The sequence below is a fragment of the Salvelinus sp. IW2-2015 genome, linkage group LG19 (genome assembly GCF_002910315.2).
Source record: "Salvelinus sp. IW2-2015 linkage group LG19, ASM291031v2, whole genome shotgun sequence".
Lineage (NCBI taxonomy): Eukaryota > Metazoa > Chordata > Actinopteri > Salmoniformes > Salmonidae > Salvelinus > Salvelinus sp. IW2-2015.
In genome coordinates, this window is record NC_036859.1 from 10733368 (window position 1) to 10752543 (window position 19176).

Sequence of the window (19176 nt, forward strand, 5' to 3'; positions counted from 1 at the left end):
CCGATACTTCATACTAACTCTCTGCTTCGTGTGCATTTTTTAAGTCTCCAAAAACCACACAAAACAAACCGTAATTCCTTTCCTTTTTTTCTTGTTTTGTCTCTGACTCGTATTGAGATTTAATCAACTGCAAAATGAGAAAAACATTGACACAGGCTACAGTACATAAGTCAGCTGTGAAAGCACAATAAATGGTGCGTGATCCACAAATATAGACAGTGAATAGAAAACCCAATGTTTTCTATAGGATCATTTACAGCTTCTCCCTGGTTTATTTCAAATACATGAAAAAATATCTTAAGGGATGCAAATCATAAAGCATCTCAAGATGGAGAAGTTGAAACAAAGTAGATTGAATGCTTACATAAGATGTTATTATGACATGTACAGATATTTACACACCTCTAAAATAGGCAAGCTTTTACCTCTAGTAACATACACAGATTTCAATTCCATACCATATGGTCAGTTGTTTTGCTCTCCATGGTAACCAATAGGCCTGGCACTCCTTGCTCTAAGTCTAGTGCTGACAGTGAGGCCCAGACATTAGTAGTATACTTTAATACTTTACCATCCCACAATAAGGTCAGACAATGTTTGTACTCAATCTCTGTGAGTGAGTAGGTCTGAGATAGGCAATACTGTACACGTGTTGGTTGAGGGATAGGATGGTCATGTCTCTCCCTCTGTAGTCTCAGTCTATAGGTCTAATCATCATGCGGACTCCCTTCATAGAGTAGAATCCTCCGCCGTAGTCTGCCCAGAAAATTCCGTCCTGGAACTTGCTGCGGTAGACCCCGCCGTTGTACCAAACACCATTCAGATTGGCCTGGCCACAGGAGTTGTACCACCAGCCTCCCTTAAGGAAGTGTGCACAGTTACCTGCATAGAGATAATGTAAATAGCCCATTTGTTTGTYTCATATGCTTTCTTTAGGACCTACTGTATATCTTATGTATTTAGCCAACAGTATGTGAATTGATTGATTGATCAACCTGGTTGATTGATTGACCCACCTGAGAAGGCATCCTTGTCTCGGTCCAGTGTGGTGAACTGCTTGCCGTTGTGGCTGCTGAGTGAGTCGCCAGCGTTTCCCTGGTAGGTGCCCAGCCTCAGGCGGTAGCCCTCGTTCTCATGCTCCAGGTGGAAGCTGCTGTAATCAGCATACACCTTCTTCCCCACCCAGTCCTCCAGCTCCACTAGAAGTCTGTAGTCTCCCTGCTTCCCTAAATTGTAGATCCCCAGCAGCCCCAGCCAGTACTCCCCATCTATGTTGCCGAATCCATTCTAAGAAAGATAAATTAAAAGTTAGTTGTTGGTTTTGTATAGTCTGAGTGGTTTAAAAAGAGGAACGTTAAAAAAAGGAATACTATCAATCAATTTTTGTCAGAAACTACCTTTGGAAAACAAATGCATCTAAATCACTTTTTGGTCTGTTCAGGTGAACAGCTTTAATCTCTTTGGCCATGATAATATATAAGACAAACAATAATCAGAGAGTTCACTTCAGATTGAATTAGTGCACTGTAATGAAAGAAGATGTACCTAGCAGAGCTGTGGTAGTTTGGAAAGTAAACGTTGGAGATTGAGCGGTGGAATATACCTTCCTGTTGGGTCTTCTTACCTTTCATAATGGCCATCTCAAACTAAATCACTTCAGCAATAATACGCAGACACACACACACAATGCATTATATTATAAGTGAAAACACAAGGGGTCCAGGCCTTGGAAAGGATCCTGAGACACCAGACCAGACGAGTTCCTTTGGATAGGTCACATAACGGCACCGTTGTTGTCTCTGGCTTATTCGTTTTCGKTGTCTTTTGTCTTTTTCATCATCACCTTGTAAGCGTCCCAGTTCCTGAAGAAGTTGACAGAGCCATCCCTCCTGCTCTGGATGACGGTCCAGCCTCCGTTGTCCAGGTCCTGCTCACACCACRCCTGCATGGGCCTCTCCGCTTCGCCAGGTTTCAGCAGGTACATACCGCTGGTGCCATGGCCAGCCTCCTGGGCCTGGAGACAGTCCCTGAAAGGACCTGGGGGAGGATGGAGGGAGGGATGGGGGGAGAGATGGAGGGAGACATGGAGGCATGAAGGGAGAGATGGAGGGATGAAGGGAGAGTTGCAGGGATGGCGAAAGAGATGAAGGGACAAAGGTAGAGACGGAGGGATTTATCAGTTACAAACTGTTAATCAAATCAAATTGTATTGGTCACATACACATATTTAGCAGATGGTATTGCGGGTGTAGCAAAATGCTTGTATTTATATTGTATCATTGTTTTTTTGTTTTTTTGTGTACACAGCATTTTCTGGGCTAATAATGTAAGAAATAACACACAAAAGAACAAAATATCACACACTAGATGTAGGCAGTTAAAGCAGTGATTTGTTTAGAACACATTGAATATTAGGATTTATCTCTATCTACCATTAATTTGTTATACATTTGTCTTAGAGCAGATGTGAACAGTTAAACTATTGTGTTTGTTTAATGTGAGATGAATCTTTGCCTAGTTTATAGGTGAGGATCGCTATTGGTCTCAGCAAGCGGTGGTGAAGTAAACCAGATGTGCAGTTACTTTGTGGTCAGGGAAAACCATGTCATTCCAGCCTAGGATCTGTCCATACTTAGCATGAGAGGGAGCCATCCTGCAGAGGGTTCACTTTCATACACAGCTGCCTTCAAATCCCACACGTTTTATTATTCTTGGGTCGGGACAATCTAAATGTGTCAGGAATTTCGGTAGATGAGTAAAATGTTTCTTTTCTGTGTTTCTTTTTTCTCTTTTCCTTCTTCTGAACTTTCTGTTCTTTCTGGTGAGCCGCACCAAACCTAGTTCTAGCCGAATATGCAAATGTTACATAATAAAAAATCTGACTAAGAAGAAAATGAACACACATTGGTTTGAGGTTAATTTTGAAATAAGTCTATGCTTTATCCTTGGTACCAAACAACCAACCAACTAACCACCCATCCACCCCCTCACCAACCACCTCACCTCACCAACCTACACTAAATGACCAATAGTATGTGGACATCGTCGAACATCTCATTCCAAAATAATGGGCATTAATATGGAGTTGGTCCCCCYTTTGCTGCTATAWCAGYCTCCACTCTTCTGGGAAGGSTTTCCACTRGATGTTGCTGAGGGGACTTGCTTCCATTCAGCCACAAGAGYATTAGTGARGTTGGGTACTGATGTTGGGCATTTAGGCCTGGCTSKYAGTCGGCATTCCAATTCATCCCAAAGGTGTTCGATGGGGTTGAGGTCAGGGCTCTGTGCAGGCCAATCAAGTTCTTCCACACCGATCTCGACAAACCATTTCTGTATGGACCTCGCTTTGTGCATGGAGGCATTGTAATGCTGAAACAGGGAAGGGCCTTCCCCAAACTGTTTTCACAAAGTTGGAAGCACAGAATCGTCTAGAATGTCATTGTATGCTGTTGCGTTAAGATTTCCTTTCAATGGAACTAAGGGGCCTAGCCCGAACCATGAAAAACAGCCCCAGACCATTATTCCTCCTCCACCACACTTTACAGTTGGCACTATGCATTGGGGCAGTTAATGTTCTCCTGGCATCTGCCAAACYCAGTTTTGTTCGTCGGACTGYCAGATGGTGAAGCGTGATTCATCATTCCAGAGAACGTGTTTCCACTGCTCCAGAGACCAATGGCAGCGAGCTTWACAACACTCCAGCTGACACTTGGCATTCCGCATGGTGATCTTAGGCTTGTGTGCAGCTGTTTGGCCATGGAAACCCATTTCATGAAGCTCCCGACAAACAGTTCTTGTGCTGACGTTGCTTCCAGAGGCWGTTTAGAACTCGGCAGTGAGTGTTGCAACTGAAGACAGATTCAGCACTCAGCGGTCCCGTTCTGTGAGCTTGTATGGCCTACCACTTTACGGCTGAGCCGTTGTTGCGCCTAGACKTTTCCACTTCACAATAACATAATTTACAGTTGACCGGGGCAGCTCTAGCAGSGTAGAAATTTGACGAACTGACTTGTTGGAAAGGTGGGATCCTATGACGTTGCCACGTTGAAAGTCACTGAGCTCTTCAGTTAAGCCATTCCACATGACAATGTTTTGTCTATGGTGATTGCCTGTCTGTGTGCTCAATTTCATACATCTGTCAGCAATGGGTGTGGCTGAAATAGGCAAATCACTCATTTGAAGGGGTGTCCACATACTTTTKTATATACAGTGCATTCGGAAAGTTTTCAGACCCCTTGACTTTTTCCACATTTTGTTACGTTATAGCCTTATTCTAAAATGGATTAAATAGTTTCCCCCCCCATCAATCTAGACACATAATGACGAAGCAAAAACTGTTTTTTAGACATTTTTGCAAGTTTATTACAAATAAAAAACGGAAATATCACATTTACATAAGTATTCAGACCCTTTACTCAGTACTTTGTTGAAGCACCTTTGGCAGGTATTACAGCCTTGAGTCTTYTTGGGTATGATGCTACAAGCTTGGCACAGAAACTTGTCCCGAAGTGACTCCTGCGTTGTCTTGGCTTTGTGCTTAGGGTCGTTGCCCTGTTGGAAGGTGAACCATCGCCCCATTCTGAGGTCCTGAGCAGGTTTTCATTAAGGATCTCTCTGTGCTTTGCTCTGTTCATCTTTCCTTTGATCCTGACTAGTCTCCCAGTCCCTGCCGCTGAAAAACATTCCCACAGAATTATGCTGCCCCCCCATGCTTCACCGTAGGGATGGTGCCAGGGAATCTTGTTTCTCATGGTCTGAGAATCCTTTAGGTGCCTTTTGGCAAACTCCAAGCGGGCTGTCATGTGCCTTTTACTGAGGAGTGGCTTCCATTTGTGGCTTTCCAAATCATRTCCAATCAATTGAATTGACCACAGGTAGACTCCAATCAACATGTAGAAACATCTCAAGGATGATCAATGGAAACAGGATGCACCTGAGCTCAATTTCAAATCTCATAGCAAAGTGTCTGAATACCTATGTAAATAAGGTATTTCGTTTTTYTATTTTGTATACAGTTGCAAAAATGTCTAAAAACCTGTTTTCACTTTGTCATTATGGGGTATTGTGTGTAGATTGATGAGGGRAAAAAACTATTCAATCCATTTTAGAAAAAGGCTGTAACGTAACAAAATGTGGATGAAGTCAAAGGGTCTGAATACTGTCCCAATGCACTATATAGTGTATCTAAYAATCAGTTGCCTCACCCTCTGCACTGAAGTTGCCCTGCGGAGCCTTCTGGAGCTCCAGGGTGCTTCCTGTGGGTGCTGGCCCTGCTTGGGAGCCCCTGTCTCTGGGAAATGCCCGGCCGTGGTCCCTCTGGATCTCGTTGGTAAATCTCGGGATGTTAACCGGTATGTTCTCTGGCACCACCTGCACCAGTGGTGGGCCCTGAGGAGACTGCTCCTGCCGCCGGCCGTACACCTGCAGACAGCGCTCTTCCAGGGCACCAACCAGAACTGACTGACTGTTGACCACGGCRGAGAGCGCAGCGTATCGGACCTCTAGGTCACGGTAGCGGGCGGCCAGACGTAGGGACTCTGCTGTGGCGTTCAGAATGCGTCCCTCCAGCTGAGCCAGCTCCAGAGAGTTGTCTCTCTTTCTGATGATCTCGTGCAGCAGCTGCATGTAGAGCTGGGTCACCCTGGAGTTCATGTTCCTGCTCTCCTTCCTCAGCAACTTCATCTCGTTCACCATGTTCCCATCAATGTTCACCACCAGCTTCAGGGTATCCATCTCCCGTCTCTGTTTGGAGAGCAGGTCCCTCACCGCTGCTAYGTCCACGCGGGTCACGCGGTCCTTGTCCGTGTGTAGGCCCCGGCTGGTGCAGATTGGCCCTGTGATCTTCTGCTCAGGGACCAGGAAGGTATACGAGCACTTTTTGGGTGGTTCTCCTTTGTCCTCCAGGTACCTCCGTCTCCGGGTCAGGATGGGGGATCTGAGGCCCTCACTGCTGCCCCAGACGGACAGCCCAAGCAGGACAAACAGGCACCAAGCTCTGGGCCCCATGGCTAGTGGTTCCTCTTCTCTTCTTCTGCTCCTCTACAACCAGGCTGACTGTGTCACWGGTGCACCTAAAACATAGGCAGGGGAGAGCGAGTCAATACGTGGTTGAATTCTTAGCAGTGGTGTGTGCACTGCAGAATAGACATGCAGAAATACGTTATCACAACTCCAATTCTGACTTAAGTTCATTCACTCTTGGATATTCCTTCACGCTACTGCCACTAACCAGGCTATATCATATCTCTGGGTGTSTTTGGTTAGCCCTGGTTCTCATATTCCTAGATCTCCCCTGCTTACTCAAGCTTCTCCAAAGCTTCCAGATTGTGTCTTTGGGTTTTAGAAAAGGGCTATATAGGACCTATCTATTATTATAATTAAGTGGAGGGATACTGTTAAAAAATCTGTACTCCTTCATAATAAAAGTCTGAAAATCAAGTAGGAGGTTTTTGTTTGGAATTGGATGAAGGCAAACATGAAGCCCCAATTCTAAATAAARAAAGTTATCTAAAAGAAGTATGTGCATAAGTGTACCTATAATAAATTATGCCTGTGCATCTCTTGGGCGCCAGCTGGAGGCCAATGATTGTTTCAGACTGACCCATTTTACTCGCATCCTATTTCTCCTGGCTGGCCTAAATATGGCACTGACTGAATTTGGTATCGAATGAAAGAGCTGGATGTGTGAGACTGGCTTATAAATAATGTTTTCTGGGAATCTATTTTTTATCAGAACTCAGGATAAGACCCAGATGCAGACAGCTAGAGTCACAGATGTTTATTGACCCAAACCGGATGCATGCAAAATACAGGTCAAAGGCAGGCAGATGTCCGTAATCCAGGACAGAGTCAATAAGGTACAGAACAGCAGGCAGGCTCGGGGTCAGGACAGGCAKAGGTTTGTAAATGGGTCAGAGTCAAGCAGGTACAGAAAGACAGGCAGGCCCGGAGTCAGGGCAGGCAGGAGACAAAGGGCTGTGAGACATAGGTTAAATCCTAGACACATGAAAAGTTGGATGAATACGCAGGGTACGGGGCAACAGAAGACGTACAGCAGAGAGGCTAATAATCTTGGAGAAATTTGCGGTCCGCTTGTCGTCAATACCTGGAGGTGGTCTTGAGAAGAGCCGACCGRGYTCTCTTCCAGGTATGGCAACAGAAGTGGACAAACATCTGGGCCGAGGGTATGCCRACCTCTTCCTCTTGCTCCGGGATGAGCGAGGGCTGACACCCCAGGAAACACTCAAAAGGTGAGTGCCCAGTGGCAGAGCAGAGGAGGGTGATGCAGGCATATTCAACTCACACAAGTTGCTGGCAGAGTCATCTCCAGGTCTCCCTCCGACTGGTCGTTGGACTGCTAGTGGAACCCGGAGAACAGGCATGACCGACGACCCAATGAGCGTGCAGAACGCCTTCCAGAACCCGGGACTAGAACTGAGGGCCCCGGTCAGAGACCATGTGCACCARGAGTCCATGGATCCGGAAGACGTGCTGCAYCATGACCTGGGCCGTCTCTTTGGCAGAGGGTAGCTTGGGAAGAGGAATGAAGTGGGTGGCTTTGGAAAACTAGTCCACTACTGTCAGAATGGCGGTGTTGCCATCAGATGGGGGAAGACGCGTAACGAAGTCCAGGRATATGTGAGACCAGGGATGGTGAGGGACAGGCAGTGGTTGAATAAGACCAGCCAGAGCTTGCCAAGAAGTCTTGTTCTGCGCACAGATCGTTCAGGCGGCGATGAACGCAGAGAATTCCGGGACCATGGTAGGCCGGCCACCAAAAGCGTTGTCGCACAAAGGTCAGGGTCCGATGGGAGCCCAGGTGGCAGGCTTCCCTATTCCCCAGCTGAGTTCCGTCGCCAGACACGAGGTGGGAAGCATGGCCTCGGGGTCCGAGAGTGTAGCCACGGGGCTATAGCAGCGTGACAGTGCATCCGGCTTGATGTTCTTGGATCCTGGTTGGTAGGAGAGGGAGAAGTTAAACCGGGTGAAAAGCAGGGCCCACCTAACTTGCCTGGAATTGAGATGCTTGGCAGTGCGGAGATATTCCAGGTTATTGTGATCCATCCACACAATGAACAGAAGTACCATCCCCTCCAACCAGTGTCTCCACTCCTCCAACGCCATCTTCACCGCGAGAAGCTCACAATTCCCCACATCGTAGTTCCTCTCCGTGGCAGTTCCTCTCCGTGGCATTGAGGCGATGGGAGAAGAAGGCGCGTGGTTGTAACTTGAGGTCCAGGGCAGAACGCTGGGACAGGACAGCCCCCACTCCGACATCCGAAGCATTGGCCTCCACCACGAACTGRCGGGACGRGTCAGAATGAACCAATATGGGAGCAGTGGTGAAGCGGTGCTTGAGGTCCTGGAACACCCGGTCAGCAGCTGGGGACCATGTGAACGGAACCTTGGGGGATGTGAGTGCAGACAGGGGGGAAGCMAAGGTRCTGTAATTGCGGATAAATTTGGCAAATCCCAGGAAACGTTGCAGCTTCACTCTGGATGTAGGCTGGGGCCAATCCACCACCGTTCCATCTGTACATTCCCTGCAGCAATGATGTAACCAAGGAAGGGGACGGTGGAGCGATGGAATTCGCATTTCTCCGCTTTCACAAAAAGCTGGTTCTCCAGGAGGCACTGGAGACCTGTCGGACATGGAGCATGTGTTCTTGGGCTGAGTGGGAGAAAACGAGGATGTCATCGATGTAGACAAAAATGAACTGGTTCAAMATGTAGCRGRGAACGTCATTAACCAAGGCCTAGAACCACGGGTGCGGGCCACTCAATATTGAGTCTGGTCGCTGATCGTTTACAAACATCGATTAGCCCATATTTGTCATTGGGTACTGGAGTTYTGCTGAGGGAGAAAGACAGCCTTGAGCCTAGTGCTTGGGCTTCTTCTTCCTCAATTTCTTCCTCTGGGAAGATGCCAGAATTTTGGCCACCMTTAAACTCGTCAATGAGAAGGTCCCCTTCTCCTTCATCTGCTATCAAAACATATAGGACATAGGTCCTCAGGGTAACCTGCCGCTACCTCCGCCCAAGTGGGTTGCGATTGCGGGGTCTCCTCATCGCCCTGTTTAGAGGGTGAAGGGGTAAGCATGGTGAGTGCTTTACGCAGCCTTCACTTGCGGGTGGGACCCCCAGCTAGGCGGTACACAAAGAGTGTGTCCTTGTCTGAGATCGTAGCCACACACGGATAAGGGTGTTCCAGTAGAGGGAGCAGGGGCAGGCACCCCGCTTGGTTCTCCCTGTGAGGGGTTAGCCGGCTCCATTGCTCAGAGAAATAGTACATGTGAACTAGTTAGCATTCGCCTTGCGGTTAAATAGCCTAGCTAGTAACCACACTGCTAGCCAGAGAAAAGCATGTGCTTCGCTTGTCTCTCAACGAACAAATCGTGTCTCTCAACCATCAGGCTGTGAAGCGAGGGTGGTCGGTCTAGTCAACATGATACGGGTGAAAGTGGGTGGGCTAAATGTGAGAGGAGAGCTAGCAATTCTATCCTTGCAAGTGAAAAAGCTAGTTTGGGGTAGCTAGCTTTGCGGAGACCCTTACAAAAATGCACCATGTAAWGGTACTGGTGCAAATACCATGGTATTTTCCTGCCACGGCAGTGACCAAAAACCATGATGATCGTACCATGGTATTTATTTTATTGTACTACCATGGATGGAGGGAATATACCATGGTTTTACACTAACAGCATGTAAACATGAAAGCATGGTAGTTGTTTATAATGTATTATCATTATGTTCTGCGTAACAACATTTTACGGGTTAAGTGACCAAAAATGCAATAATTGATGGTACTCACATAATGCAACATTCACTACTCACTCTGCAATTAAAAAGCGTCGGCCTAGTGGACACTCTTAAACCCCTTTAGCGCATAGTGAAAAACAACAACATACATTCTTGTGTAGTGTACCCTCTTAAACCTTGGGACCTGGATATGGTGTGGTAAGAAAAATGAAGGGAAACTGACACACCGTGAAGATAAGGTTTTTAAAAATGTGTTTTCTGGTGCTTCTCTCTTCAATACAGCTATATCTCATCAATGACTAGGTTAATCTTATACATAGCCAACATACTAAAAACTATTTGTAAAAGGTATTAATAATAATCTTATCTCAAAGATACATTTTCTTCATTTCATATCCCTAACAACAGCAAGTTACAATGTTCCCCTTTACACTCTCTGAGTTTATAAAAGACAGGTGATACAGATCAGGGAGTGACCGTGTTAAAATTTGTTGGAGTCCTGTGTTGCCATGATTACAGGCTAGCTTGACTGGAGCTAAAGTTAGACAATTTTAGCTTTTTTGCTAACATACTTTTATAAATCCATTCAACTTCAAAACGTCATAAAAAAGAACAATAATATAATTATTCCCAGCCTAACTTTGTTTTATATTCTATGCTTTATAACTCACTCACCTTCAAGATAAGGTTTAAAATAATTYGTTTATCTTGTGCTTCTCTCGTCAGTGTTCAGTTGGCTCTCTCTCATTCAACTGACTGTCTAGGCAGGCTTAGCGTTCGCAACTGTTTTTCAGTGAGATCTGCTAAGTAGTCGCTAGATGACGTTTGCGGTTGCTTTTCTTCATCACTGCTGCGGTCCGGACATAGTTTCTTCTCCCCTCTCCCTTCACACACCCCCTCCCCTTGTGCTTATCTGCCTGTGTGTGTGTCGTTGCACAGACAGCTTCTTCCATTCTTGTTTGCAGCAGAATTTAGTGGGAAAAGTTGATCAAAACCACAGAATGCCTCTGTGTCAAAATTCCCCAAAGACAGCCTAAAAGTAGCAAAATTTCTCACTGGAGGGGCCTGAAAACTCACTAAATATAATCATGATAATGACAATGCAAATAAATAAATAATTCAATCTATAATCTCAATCAGTTTGATCTCAGGATTTATCAATTTAGCAAGTAACAATTACGTTTCATATGTCATACTTCCAGGTTTGTCTTCATATGTAATTTTGTTACATTTTAACCGTATATCAGTGGAATAATTGTCCCGTGATGATCTGTAGGGCCTTGATCATTGTCCATTGATATAACACAATAGGTTAGAAGCATGCGCTCCAAGCTGCGCTCCTAACTATAAACAATAACTGATGTCCCGCTCTCCCGAGAGTAACAGATAGTTCAGATGAACGATAACAGATTCTGTGGATTTATGTAGATTTGTGCGTGCACACAATGTCTGGATTAGATGGAGTTGGGGGAGAGAAAGCAGCGATGTCGGGCAGTGGAGATTTCCTCCTTTTAATGAGTTGAGATCTGTCAGACATTTCAACCTGACCTAATTAAAGCGCTCTGGTCAAGCTGGGAAGTGGCTATGAATTAAAGGGAGATTTCATCAACTCCATGGGCCTTTTCCACAGCCACCCCAGAATTTTGTTAAATTCCATACTCCTCAAAAGGCTCATCCCTCCACGTCCTCTGTCATCTCATTGAGAGGAATTATTCGGACAACAGGCTGGATATATGTCTGGTTCTTTACCTGGATCTCCACTGATCTAACACGACTATTTGTAATTCAGTATTCCTTCAACCTCTATCAGGACGGTCCGCATGACGGTTTAAGTGACAGTTTGGTCACCCAGGACGGCTTGTAAGGCCGTCTTCACCAATTTGATCTCTCGCTCCCATGTTCCTCCAAAATTAGCTCCTCGAGGGTTGAATTTGAAGGAGATTTGTTGGCTCCATCAGTTGATCCTGGAGGGTTGGTTCCATTGCTTGGAAGGTTTCCTCCAACTTGGCTTCTCCTACCTTGAAGTTTGTGCCTCTGTCAGCCAGTAGGGCCATGAGGAAGGCTTCAGCATCCAAACTCTCCAGTAGTTTCAGGTGGATACATCTAGTTTTCAAGCGCTTGAACAGAATGCCCCAGTGCTTCTCCACTGGACGGTCTAGCTTGATTGTAAAGGGCCCAAAACAATCTACTCCTGTTGACCAGAAGGGGGGTGTCACGCCCTGACCATAGAGAGCCCTCTGGATTCTCTATGGTGTTTTAGATCAGGGCGTGACTAGGGGGGTTTCTAGGTATTATATTTCTATGTTGGTGTGTGTGTATGGTTCACAATTAGAGGCAGCTGAATATCATTACCTCTAATTGGGGATCATACTTAGTGTGTCCTTTTTCCCACCTGCTATGTGGGATATTGTTTTGTATGAGTGCCTATGTGAGCTACATTTTTCATCGTTAGATCTTTGTTGTTTTGGAAGTTTCACTATTATTAAAATGTGTAACTCTACTCACGTTGCGCCTTGATCCAATTATTTATACGACGRTCGTGACAGAATATCGCACCAAGTCAGGACCAAGCAGCGTGCCCAGGAGGTGAAGGAGAGTTGGTCATGGGAAGAGATACTAGGTGGATGCGAGACTCTTCCTTGGCGGGAGTCGCCGAGGAGTGAAGGAGGACAGCGACAAYGCCGGGGTCCGCGGCCACAAACAACCCAAGGGCAACCCCAAGATTTTTTTKGGGGGGGTACAAGGGGTGGTCGGCCGAGCCGAGGAGAGAACCAGAGACCATCTGGGAGTCGATGGAGCAGTTGGAGGAGGGATATCGGAGAGAGATGTTGGCTAGGAGTATGCTGCAGCGCAGGCGTTTTGAAGAGCGTGTCATCAGTCCGGTGCAACTTGTGCCGGCTCCACGCACCAGGCCTCAAGTGCGCCTCCACAGCCCGGTACGTCCTGTGCCGGCTCCCGCACTTCGCCTGAGGAAGCGTGTCATCAGTCCGGTGCAACTTGTGCCGGCTCCAACGCACCAGGCCTCAAGTCGCCTCCACAGCCCGGTACGTCCTTGCCGGCTCCCCGCACTCGCCCTGAGGAGCGTGTCATCAGTCCGGTGCAACCTGTGCCGGCTCCACGCCCCAGGCCTCCAGTGCGCCTCCCAGCCCGGTACGTCCTGTGCCGGCTCCCCGCACTCGCCCTGAGGAGCGTGTCATCAGTCCGGTGCACCCTGTGCCGGCTCCACGCACCAGGCCTCCAGTGCGCTTCCCAGCCCGGTACGTCCTGTGCCGGCTCCCCGCACTCACCTGAGGAGCGTGTCATCAGTCCGGTTCAACCTGTGCCGGTTCCACCTTCCAGGCCTCCAGAGTGCCTACCCAGCCCGGTACGTCCTGTGCCGGTTCCCCGCACACGCCCTGAGGAGCGTGTCATCAGTCCGGTGCAACCTTGTGTCCGGCTCCCACGCACCAGGCCTCCAGTGCGCCTTCCCAGCCCGGTACGTCCTGTGCCGGCTCCCCTCACTCGCCCTGAGGAGCGTGTCATCAGTCCGGTTCAACCTGTGCCGGCTCCACGCACCAGGCCTCCAGTGCGCCTTCCCAGCCCGGTTCGTCCTGTGCCAGCTCCCCGCACTCGTCCACCAGTGCGTGTCTACAGCYCGGAACCTCCAGCAACGGTTCACAGTCCAGAGCTTCCAGCGACGGTTCACATTCCAGAGCTTCCAGCGACGGTTCACAGTTCAGAGCCTCCAGTGACGGTCCACAGCCCGGCGCTTCCAGTGACGGTCCACGGCCCGGAGCTTCCAGTGACGGTCCACAGCCCGGAGCTTCCTGCGCCGGTGCCATGGCCTTCCTTTGGACAGGAGATTTTGGACTTTGTTGAGGAGTGCCTTCGTTTCAGCAGTGGATGGGAGGCTCTGTAAGCAGTTATCCGCATAGAAGGCATTCTCCACTGAATCCCAGACATCTGGGTCACTGTCTGGGTGCTCCCAGGCGTGTCTCGTCACAGCATATATGGTCCAGCAAGGACTGCATGTGGTGCCWAATGGGAGTACTTGCCATTCATAGATTGTGGGCTCTGCGTCTCGTTCCACATTTTGCCATATGAACCGGAACAGTGTGGTGTCGGAAGGCAACAGACGAATCTGATGAAACATGGCTTTGATGTCTCCGTTGATGGCTGAGGAGTGCGAGGACACCGTGTACAGAAGGACCTAAGGTTGATCGTTTGACCAGCGGCTTGGAATGAACAGTTGATGACAAGTCGGTACTTCTCACTGTGTTGCTGGATAACATGGTGAGGGAGATACCAGGATTTGCTGAGTGGGTTTCCCTCTTCATGAGCTGTCACTTTTGTGACATATCCTGCCTTCACAAGGTCATGAATTTCCCGGTTATGAACTTCYGCAAGCTCAGGGTTCTTCACCAGTCACCGCTCCGTCCCACGGAGTAGTGGGAGTACAGCCTGTGTTGTGTTTAACAGAGGATGATGGTTGGGCACCCGTAGTAGTGGGGTTGCGTACCTCTGAATAGGAGTCATGTTTTGAGCGGGTGACCTCCTTTAGCTTCCGGTTGGGGAAGGTGTCCATCTTCCAGAGCATCTACACATTCCGAAGGAGGTCAGTGGCTGCACAGGGAGATGGAGCTAGACTGCTTCTGTGGAGCTAGCCTGCTGCTGTGACTCTACAGCTTGGGTGGAGAGAAGTAGATGGACAAGTGTGGGTAGTCTGACCCACCGGTGCAACCTGTGCCTGCTCCACGCACCAGGCCTCCAGTGCGCCTTCCCAGCCCGGTACATCCTGTGCCGGCTCCCCGCACTGTCCCACCAGTGCGTGTGTACAGTCCGGAGTCTCCAGCGACGGTCTACAGCCCGGAACCTCCAGCGACGGTTCACAGTCCAGAGCTTCCAGCGACGATTCACAGTCCAGAGCTTCCAGCGACGGTTCACAGTTCAGAGCCTCCAGTGACGGTCCACAGCCCGGAGCTTCCAGTGACGGTCCACGGCCTGGAGCTTCCTGCGCTGGTACCATGACCGGAGCCTTCCACTGCTGTCTCTTATACACATCTAGATGTGTATAAGAGACAGACCTGTGCCTGCTCCACGCACCAGGCCTCCAGTGCGCCTTCCCAGCCCGGTACGTCCTGTGCCGGCTCCCCTCACTCGCCCTGAGGAGCGTGTCATCAGTCCGGTCCCCACACACCCACAAGAGAGAGATTGGTCCCGGTGATGATCTGTAGGGCCCTTGATCATTGTCCATTGATATATACACAATAGGTTAGAAGCATGTCGCTCCAAGCTGCCGCTCCTAACTATAACAATAACTGATGTCCCGCTCTCGTCCGAGAGTAACAGATAGTTCAGATGAACGATAACAGATCTGTGGATTTTATGTAATTTGTGGCGTGCCACAATGTCTGGATTTAGATTTGGGTTGGGGGAGAGGAAGCAGCGACTGTCCGGGCAGTGAGATTTCCTCCTTTTAATGAGTTGAGATTGTCAGACATTTCAAACCTGACCTACATTAAGCGCTCTGGTCAAGCTGGGAAGTGGCTATGAATTAAAGGAAGATTTCATCAACTCCATGGGCCTTTTTCCACAGTCTCACCCCAGAATTTTGTTAAATTCCATACTCGCTCAAAGGCTCACTCACACTACCACGTCACCTGTCATCCCATCATTGAGAGGCATTATTCGACAACAGGCTGGATTTGTTGGTTCTTTACCTGGATTTCTCCACGATCTAACACGACCTATTTGTAATTCAGTATTCCTTAACCCTCTATCAGGACGTGTTCCGCATGACGGTTTAAGTTGACCAGTTTGGTCACCCAGGACGGCTTGTAAGGCCCGCTTCCCCTTCACAATTTGATCTCTCGCTCCCATGTTCCTCCCAAAAATTAGCTCCTCGAGGGTTTGAAATTTGAAGGAAGATTTGTTGGCCTCCATCAGTTGATCCTGGAGGGTTTGGGTTTCCATTTGCTTGGAAAGGTTTCTCCAACTTGGCTTCTCCTACTTGAACGTTTGTGCTCTGTCTCGCCAGTAGGGCCATGAGGAAGGCTTCAGCGATCCAAACTCTCCAGTAGTTTCAGGTGGATACATCTAGGTTTTGAAGCGCTTGAACAGAATGCCCCAGTGCTTCTCCACTGGAAGGTCTTAGCTTGATTGTAAAGGGCCCAAAACAATCTACTCGTGTTGACCGAAGGTGGGGTGTCAGCGCCCTGACCTAGAGAGCCCTCTGGATTTCTATGGTGTTTTTAGATCAGGGCGTGGATAGGGGGGTTTCTAAGGTATTATAGTTTCTATGTTGGTGTGTGTGTTATGGTTCACATATAGAGGCAGCTTGAATATCATTACCTCTAATTGGGGAATGCCTAACTTAGTGTGTCCTTTTTCCCACTGCTAATGTGGGATATTGTATTGTTTGTATGGAGTGCCTATGTGAGCTACCATTTTTCATGTTCGATCTTTGTTGTTTTGGAAGTTTCACTATATTAAAATGTGTAACTCTACTCACGTTGCGCCTTGATCCAATTATTTATACGACGGTCGTGACAGAATATCGCACCAAAGTCCAGGACCAAGCAGCGTGCCCAGGAGGTGAAGGAGAGTTGGTTCATGGGAAGAGATTAGGTGGATGCGAGACTCTTCCTTGGCGGGAAGTCGCACGAGGAGTGAAGGAGATCAGGCGACAATGCCGGGGTCCGCGGCCAAAACAACCCAAGGGCAACCCCAAGATTTTTTTGGGGGGGGTACAAGGGGTGGTCGGCCGAGCCGAGGAGAGGAACCAGAGACCATCTGGGAGTCGATGGAGCAGTTGGAGGAGGGATATCGGAGAGAGATGTTGGGCTAGGAGTATGCTGCAGCGCAGGCGTTTTGAAGAGCGTGTCATCAGTCCGGTGCAACTTGTGCCGGCTCCACGCACCCAGGCCTCAAGTGCGCCTCCACAGCCCGGTACGTCCTGTGCCGGCTCCCCGCACTCGCCCTGAGGAGCGTGTCATCAGTCCGGTGCAACTTGTGCCGGCTCCACGCACCAGGCCTCAAGTACGCCTCCACAGCCCGGTACGTCCTCTGCCGCTCCCCGCACTCGCCCTGAGGAGCGTGTCATCAGTCCGGTGCAACCTGTGCCGGCTCCAGCCACCAGGCCTCCAGTGCGCCTCCCAGCCCGGTACGTCCTGTGCCGGCTCCCGCACATCGCCCTGAGGAGCGTGTCATCAGTCCGGTGCAACCTGTGCCGGCTCCACGCACCAGGCTCCAGTGCGCCTTCCCAGCCCGGTACGTCCTGTGCCGGCTCCCCGCACTCACCTGAGGAGCGTGTCATCAGTCCGGTTCAACCTGTGCCGGTTCCACCTTCCAGGCCTCCAGAGTGCCTACCCAGCCCGGTACGTCCTGTGCCGGTTCCCGCACACGCCCTGAGGAGCGTGTCATCAGTCCGGTGCAACCTGTGTCGGCTCCACGCACCAGGCCTCCCAGTGCGCCTTCCCAGCCCGGTACGTCCTGTGCCGGCTCCCTACTCGCCCTGAGGAGCGTGTCATCAGTCCGGTGCACCTGTGCCGGCTCCACACACCAGGCTCCAGTGCGCCTTCCAGCCCGGTACGTCCTGTGCCGGCTCCCCGCACTCGCCCTGAGGAGCGTGTATCAGTCCGGTTCAACCTGTGCCGGCTCCACGCACCAGGCCTCCAGTGCGCCTTCCCAGCCCGGTTCGTCCTGTGCCAGCTCCCGCTCGTCCACCAGTGCGTGTCTACAGCCCGGAACCTCCAGCAACGGTTTACAGTCCAGAGCTTCCAGCGACGGTTTCACATTCCAGAGCTTCCAGCGACGGTTCACAGTTCAGAGCCTCCAGTGACGGTCCACAGCCCGGCGCTTCCAGTGACGGTCCACGGCCGGAGCTTCCAGTGACGGTCCACAGCCCGGAGCTTCCTGCGCCGGTGCCATGGCCTTCCTTTGGACAGGAGATTTTGGCTTTGTTGAGGAGTGCCTTCGTTTCAGCAGTGGATGGGAGGCTCTGTAAGCAGTTATCCGCATAGAAGGCATTCTCACTGAATCCCAGACATCTGGGTCACTGTCTGGGTGCTCCCAGGCGTGTCTCGTCACAGCATATATGGTCCAGCAAGGACTGCATGTTGGTGCCAAATGGGAGTACTTGCCATTCATAGATTGTGGGCTCTGCGTCTCGTTCCACATTTTGCCATATGAACCGAAACAGTGTGGTGTCGGAAGGCAACAGACGAATCTGATGAAACATGGCTTTGATGTCTCCGTTGATGGCTGAGGAGTGCGAGGACACCGTGTACAGAAGGACCTAAGGTTGATCGTTTGACCAGCGGCTTGGAATGAACAGTTTGATGACAAGTCGGTACTTCTCACTGTGTTGCTGGATAACATGGTGAGGGAGATACCAGGATTTGCTGAGTGGGTTTTCCCTCTTCATGAGCTGTCACTTTTGTGACATATCCTGCCTTCACAAGGTCATGAATTTCCGCGGTTATGAACTTCTGCAAGCTCAGGGTTCTTCACCAGTCACCGCTCCCGTCCCACGGAGTAGTGGGAGTACAGCCTGTGTTGTGTTTAACAGAGGATGATGTTTTGGGCACCCGTAGTAGTGGGGTTGCGTACCTCTGAATAGGAGTCATGTTTTGAGCGGGTGACCTCCTTTAGCTTCCGGTTGGGGAAGGTGTCCATCTTCAGAGCATCTACACATTCCGAAGGAGGTCAGTGGCTGCACAGGGAGATGGAGCTAGACTGCTTCTGTGGAGCTAGCCTGCTGCTGTGACTCTACGGCTTGGGTGGAGAGAAGTAGATGGACAAGTGTGGGTAGTCTGACCACCGGTGCAACCTGTGCCTGCTCCACGCACCAGGCCTCCAGTGCGCCTTCCCAGCCCGGTACATCCTGTGCCGGCTCCCCGCACTGTCCCACCAGTGCGTGTGTACAGTCCGGAGTCTCCAGCGACGGTCTACAGCCCGGAACCTCCAGCGACGGTTCACAAGTCCAGAGCTTCCAGCGACGATTCACAGTCCAGAGCTTCCAGCGACGGTTCCACAGTTCAGAGCCTCCAGTGACGGTCACAGCCCGGAGCTTCCAGTGACGGTCCACGGCCTGGAGCTTCCTGCGCTGGTACCATGACCGGAGCCTTCCACTGCGCCAATGCCCAGTCCAGGCACGGTGTCCAGTCCCGCTCCATGGCCGGAGCCTTCCTCTGCGCCGGTGCTCAGTCCAGACACGGCATCCAGTCCCGCTCCATGGCCGGAGCCTTCCTCTGCGCCGTTTCCCAGTCCAGGCACGGCGTTCAGCCTGGCTCCATGGCCGGATCCGCGGTCTGAGCGGGTGCTACGTCCCGCACCGGAGCCCCACCGACGCTAGTTGCCACCCTAACCCTCCCCATCTAGTTTCAGGTTTCGCGGTCAGAGTCCGCAACTTTGGGGGGGGGGGGGGGGGGGGGGGGG

The 19176-nt window shown here is 50.0% G+C and overlaps 1 protein-coding gene across 2 annotated transcripts in view; it reads right to left on the reverse strand.

The window, feature by feature from the left end:
* Positions 1–651: 651 nt before the first annotated feature.
* Positions 652–19176, reverse strand: part of LOC111978857 (angiopoietin-related protein 1) — a 24924-nt gene continuing 6399 nt past the window's right edge. Inside the window, exons 1-5 of one of the 2 annotated variants that reach the window (XM_024009092.2) lie at positions 10435–10598; positions 5205–6071; positions 1844–2037; positions 1017–1287; positions 652–882 (exon numbers count right to left, since the gene is read on the reverse strand). In XM_024009092.2, coding sequence (XP_023864860.1) covers positions 695–882; positions 1017–1287; positions 1844–2037; positions 5205–6006 — 1455 coding nt within the window. In that variant the 5' untranslated portion in view covers positions 6007–6071; positions 10435–10598 and the 3' untranslated portion in view covers positions 652–694. Of the gene's footprint in view, positions 883–1016; positions 1288–1843; positions 2038–5204; positions 6072–10434; positions 10599–19176 lie in introns of those variants that run through there. The other variant, XM_024009091.2, reaches the window with a different exon arrangement.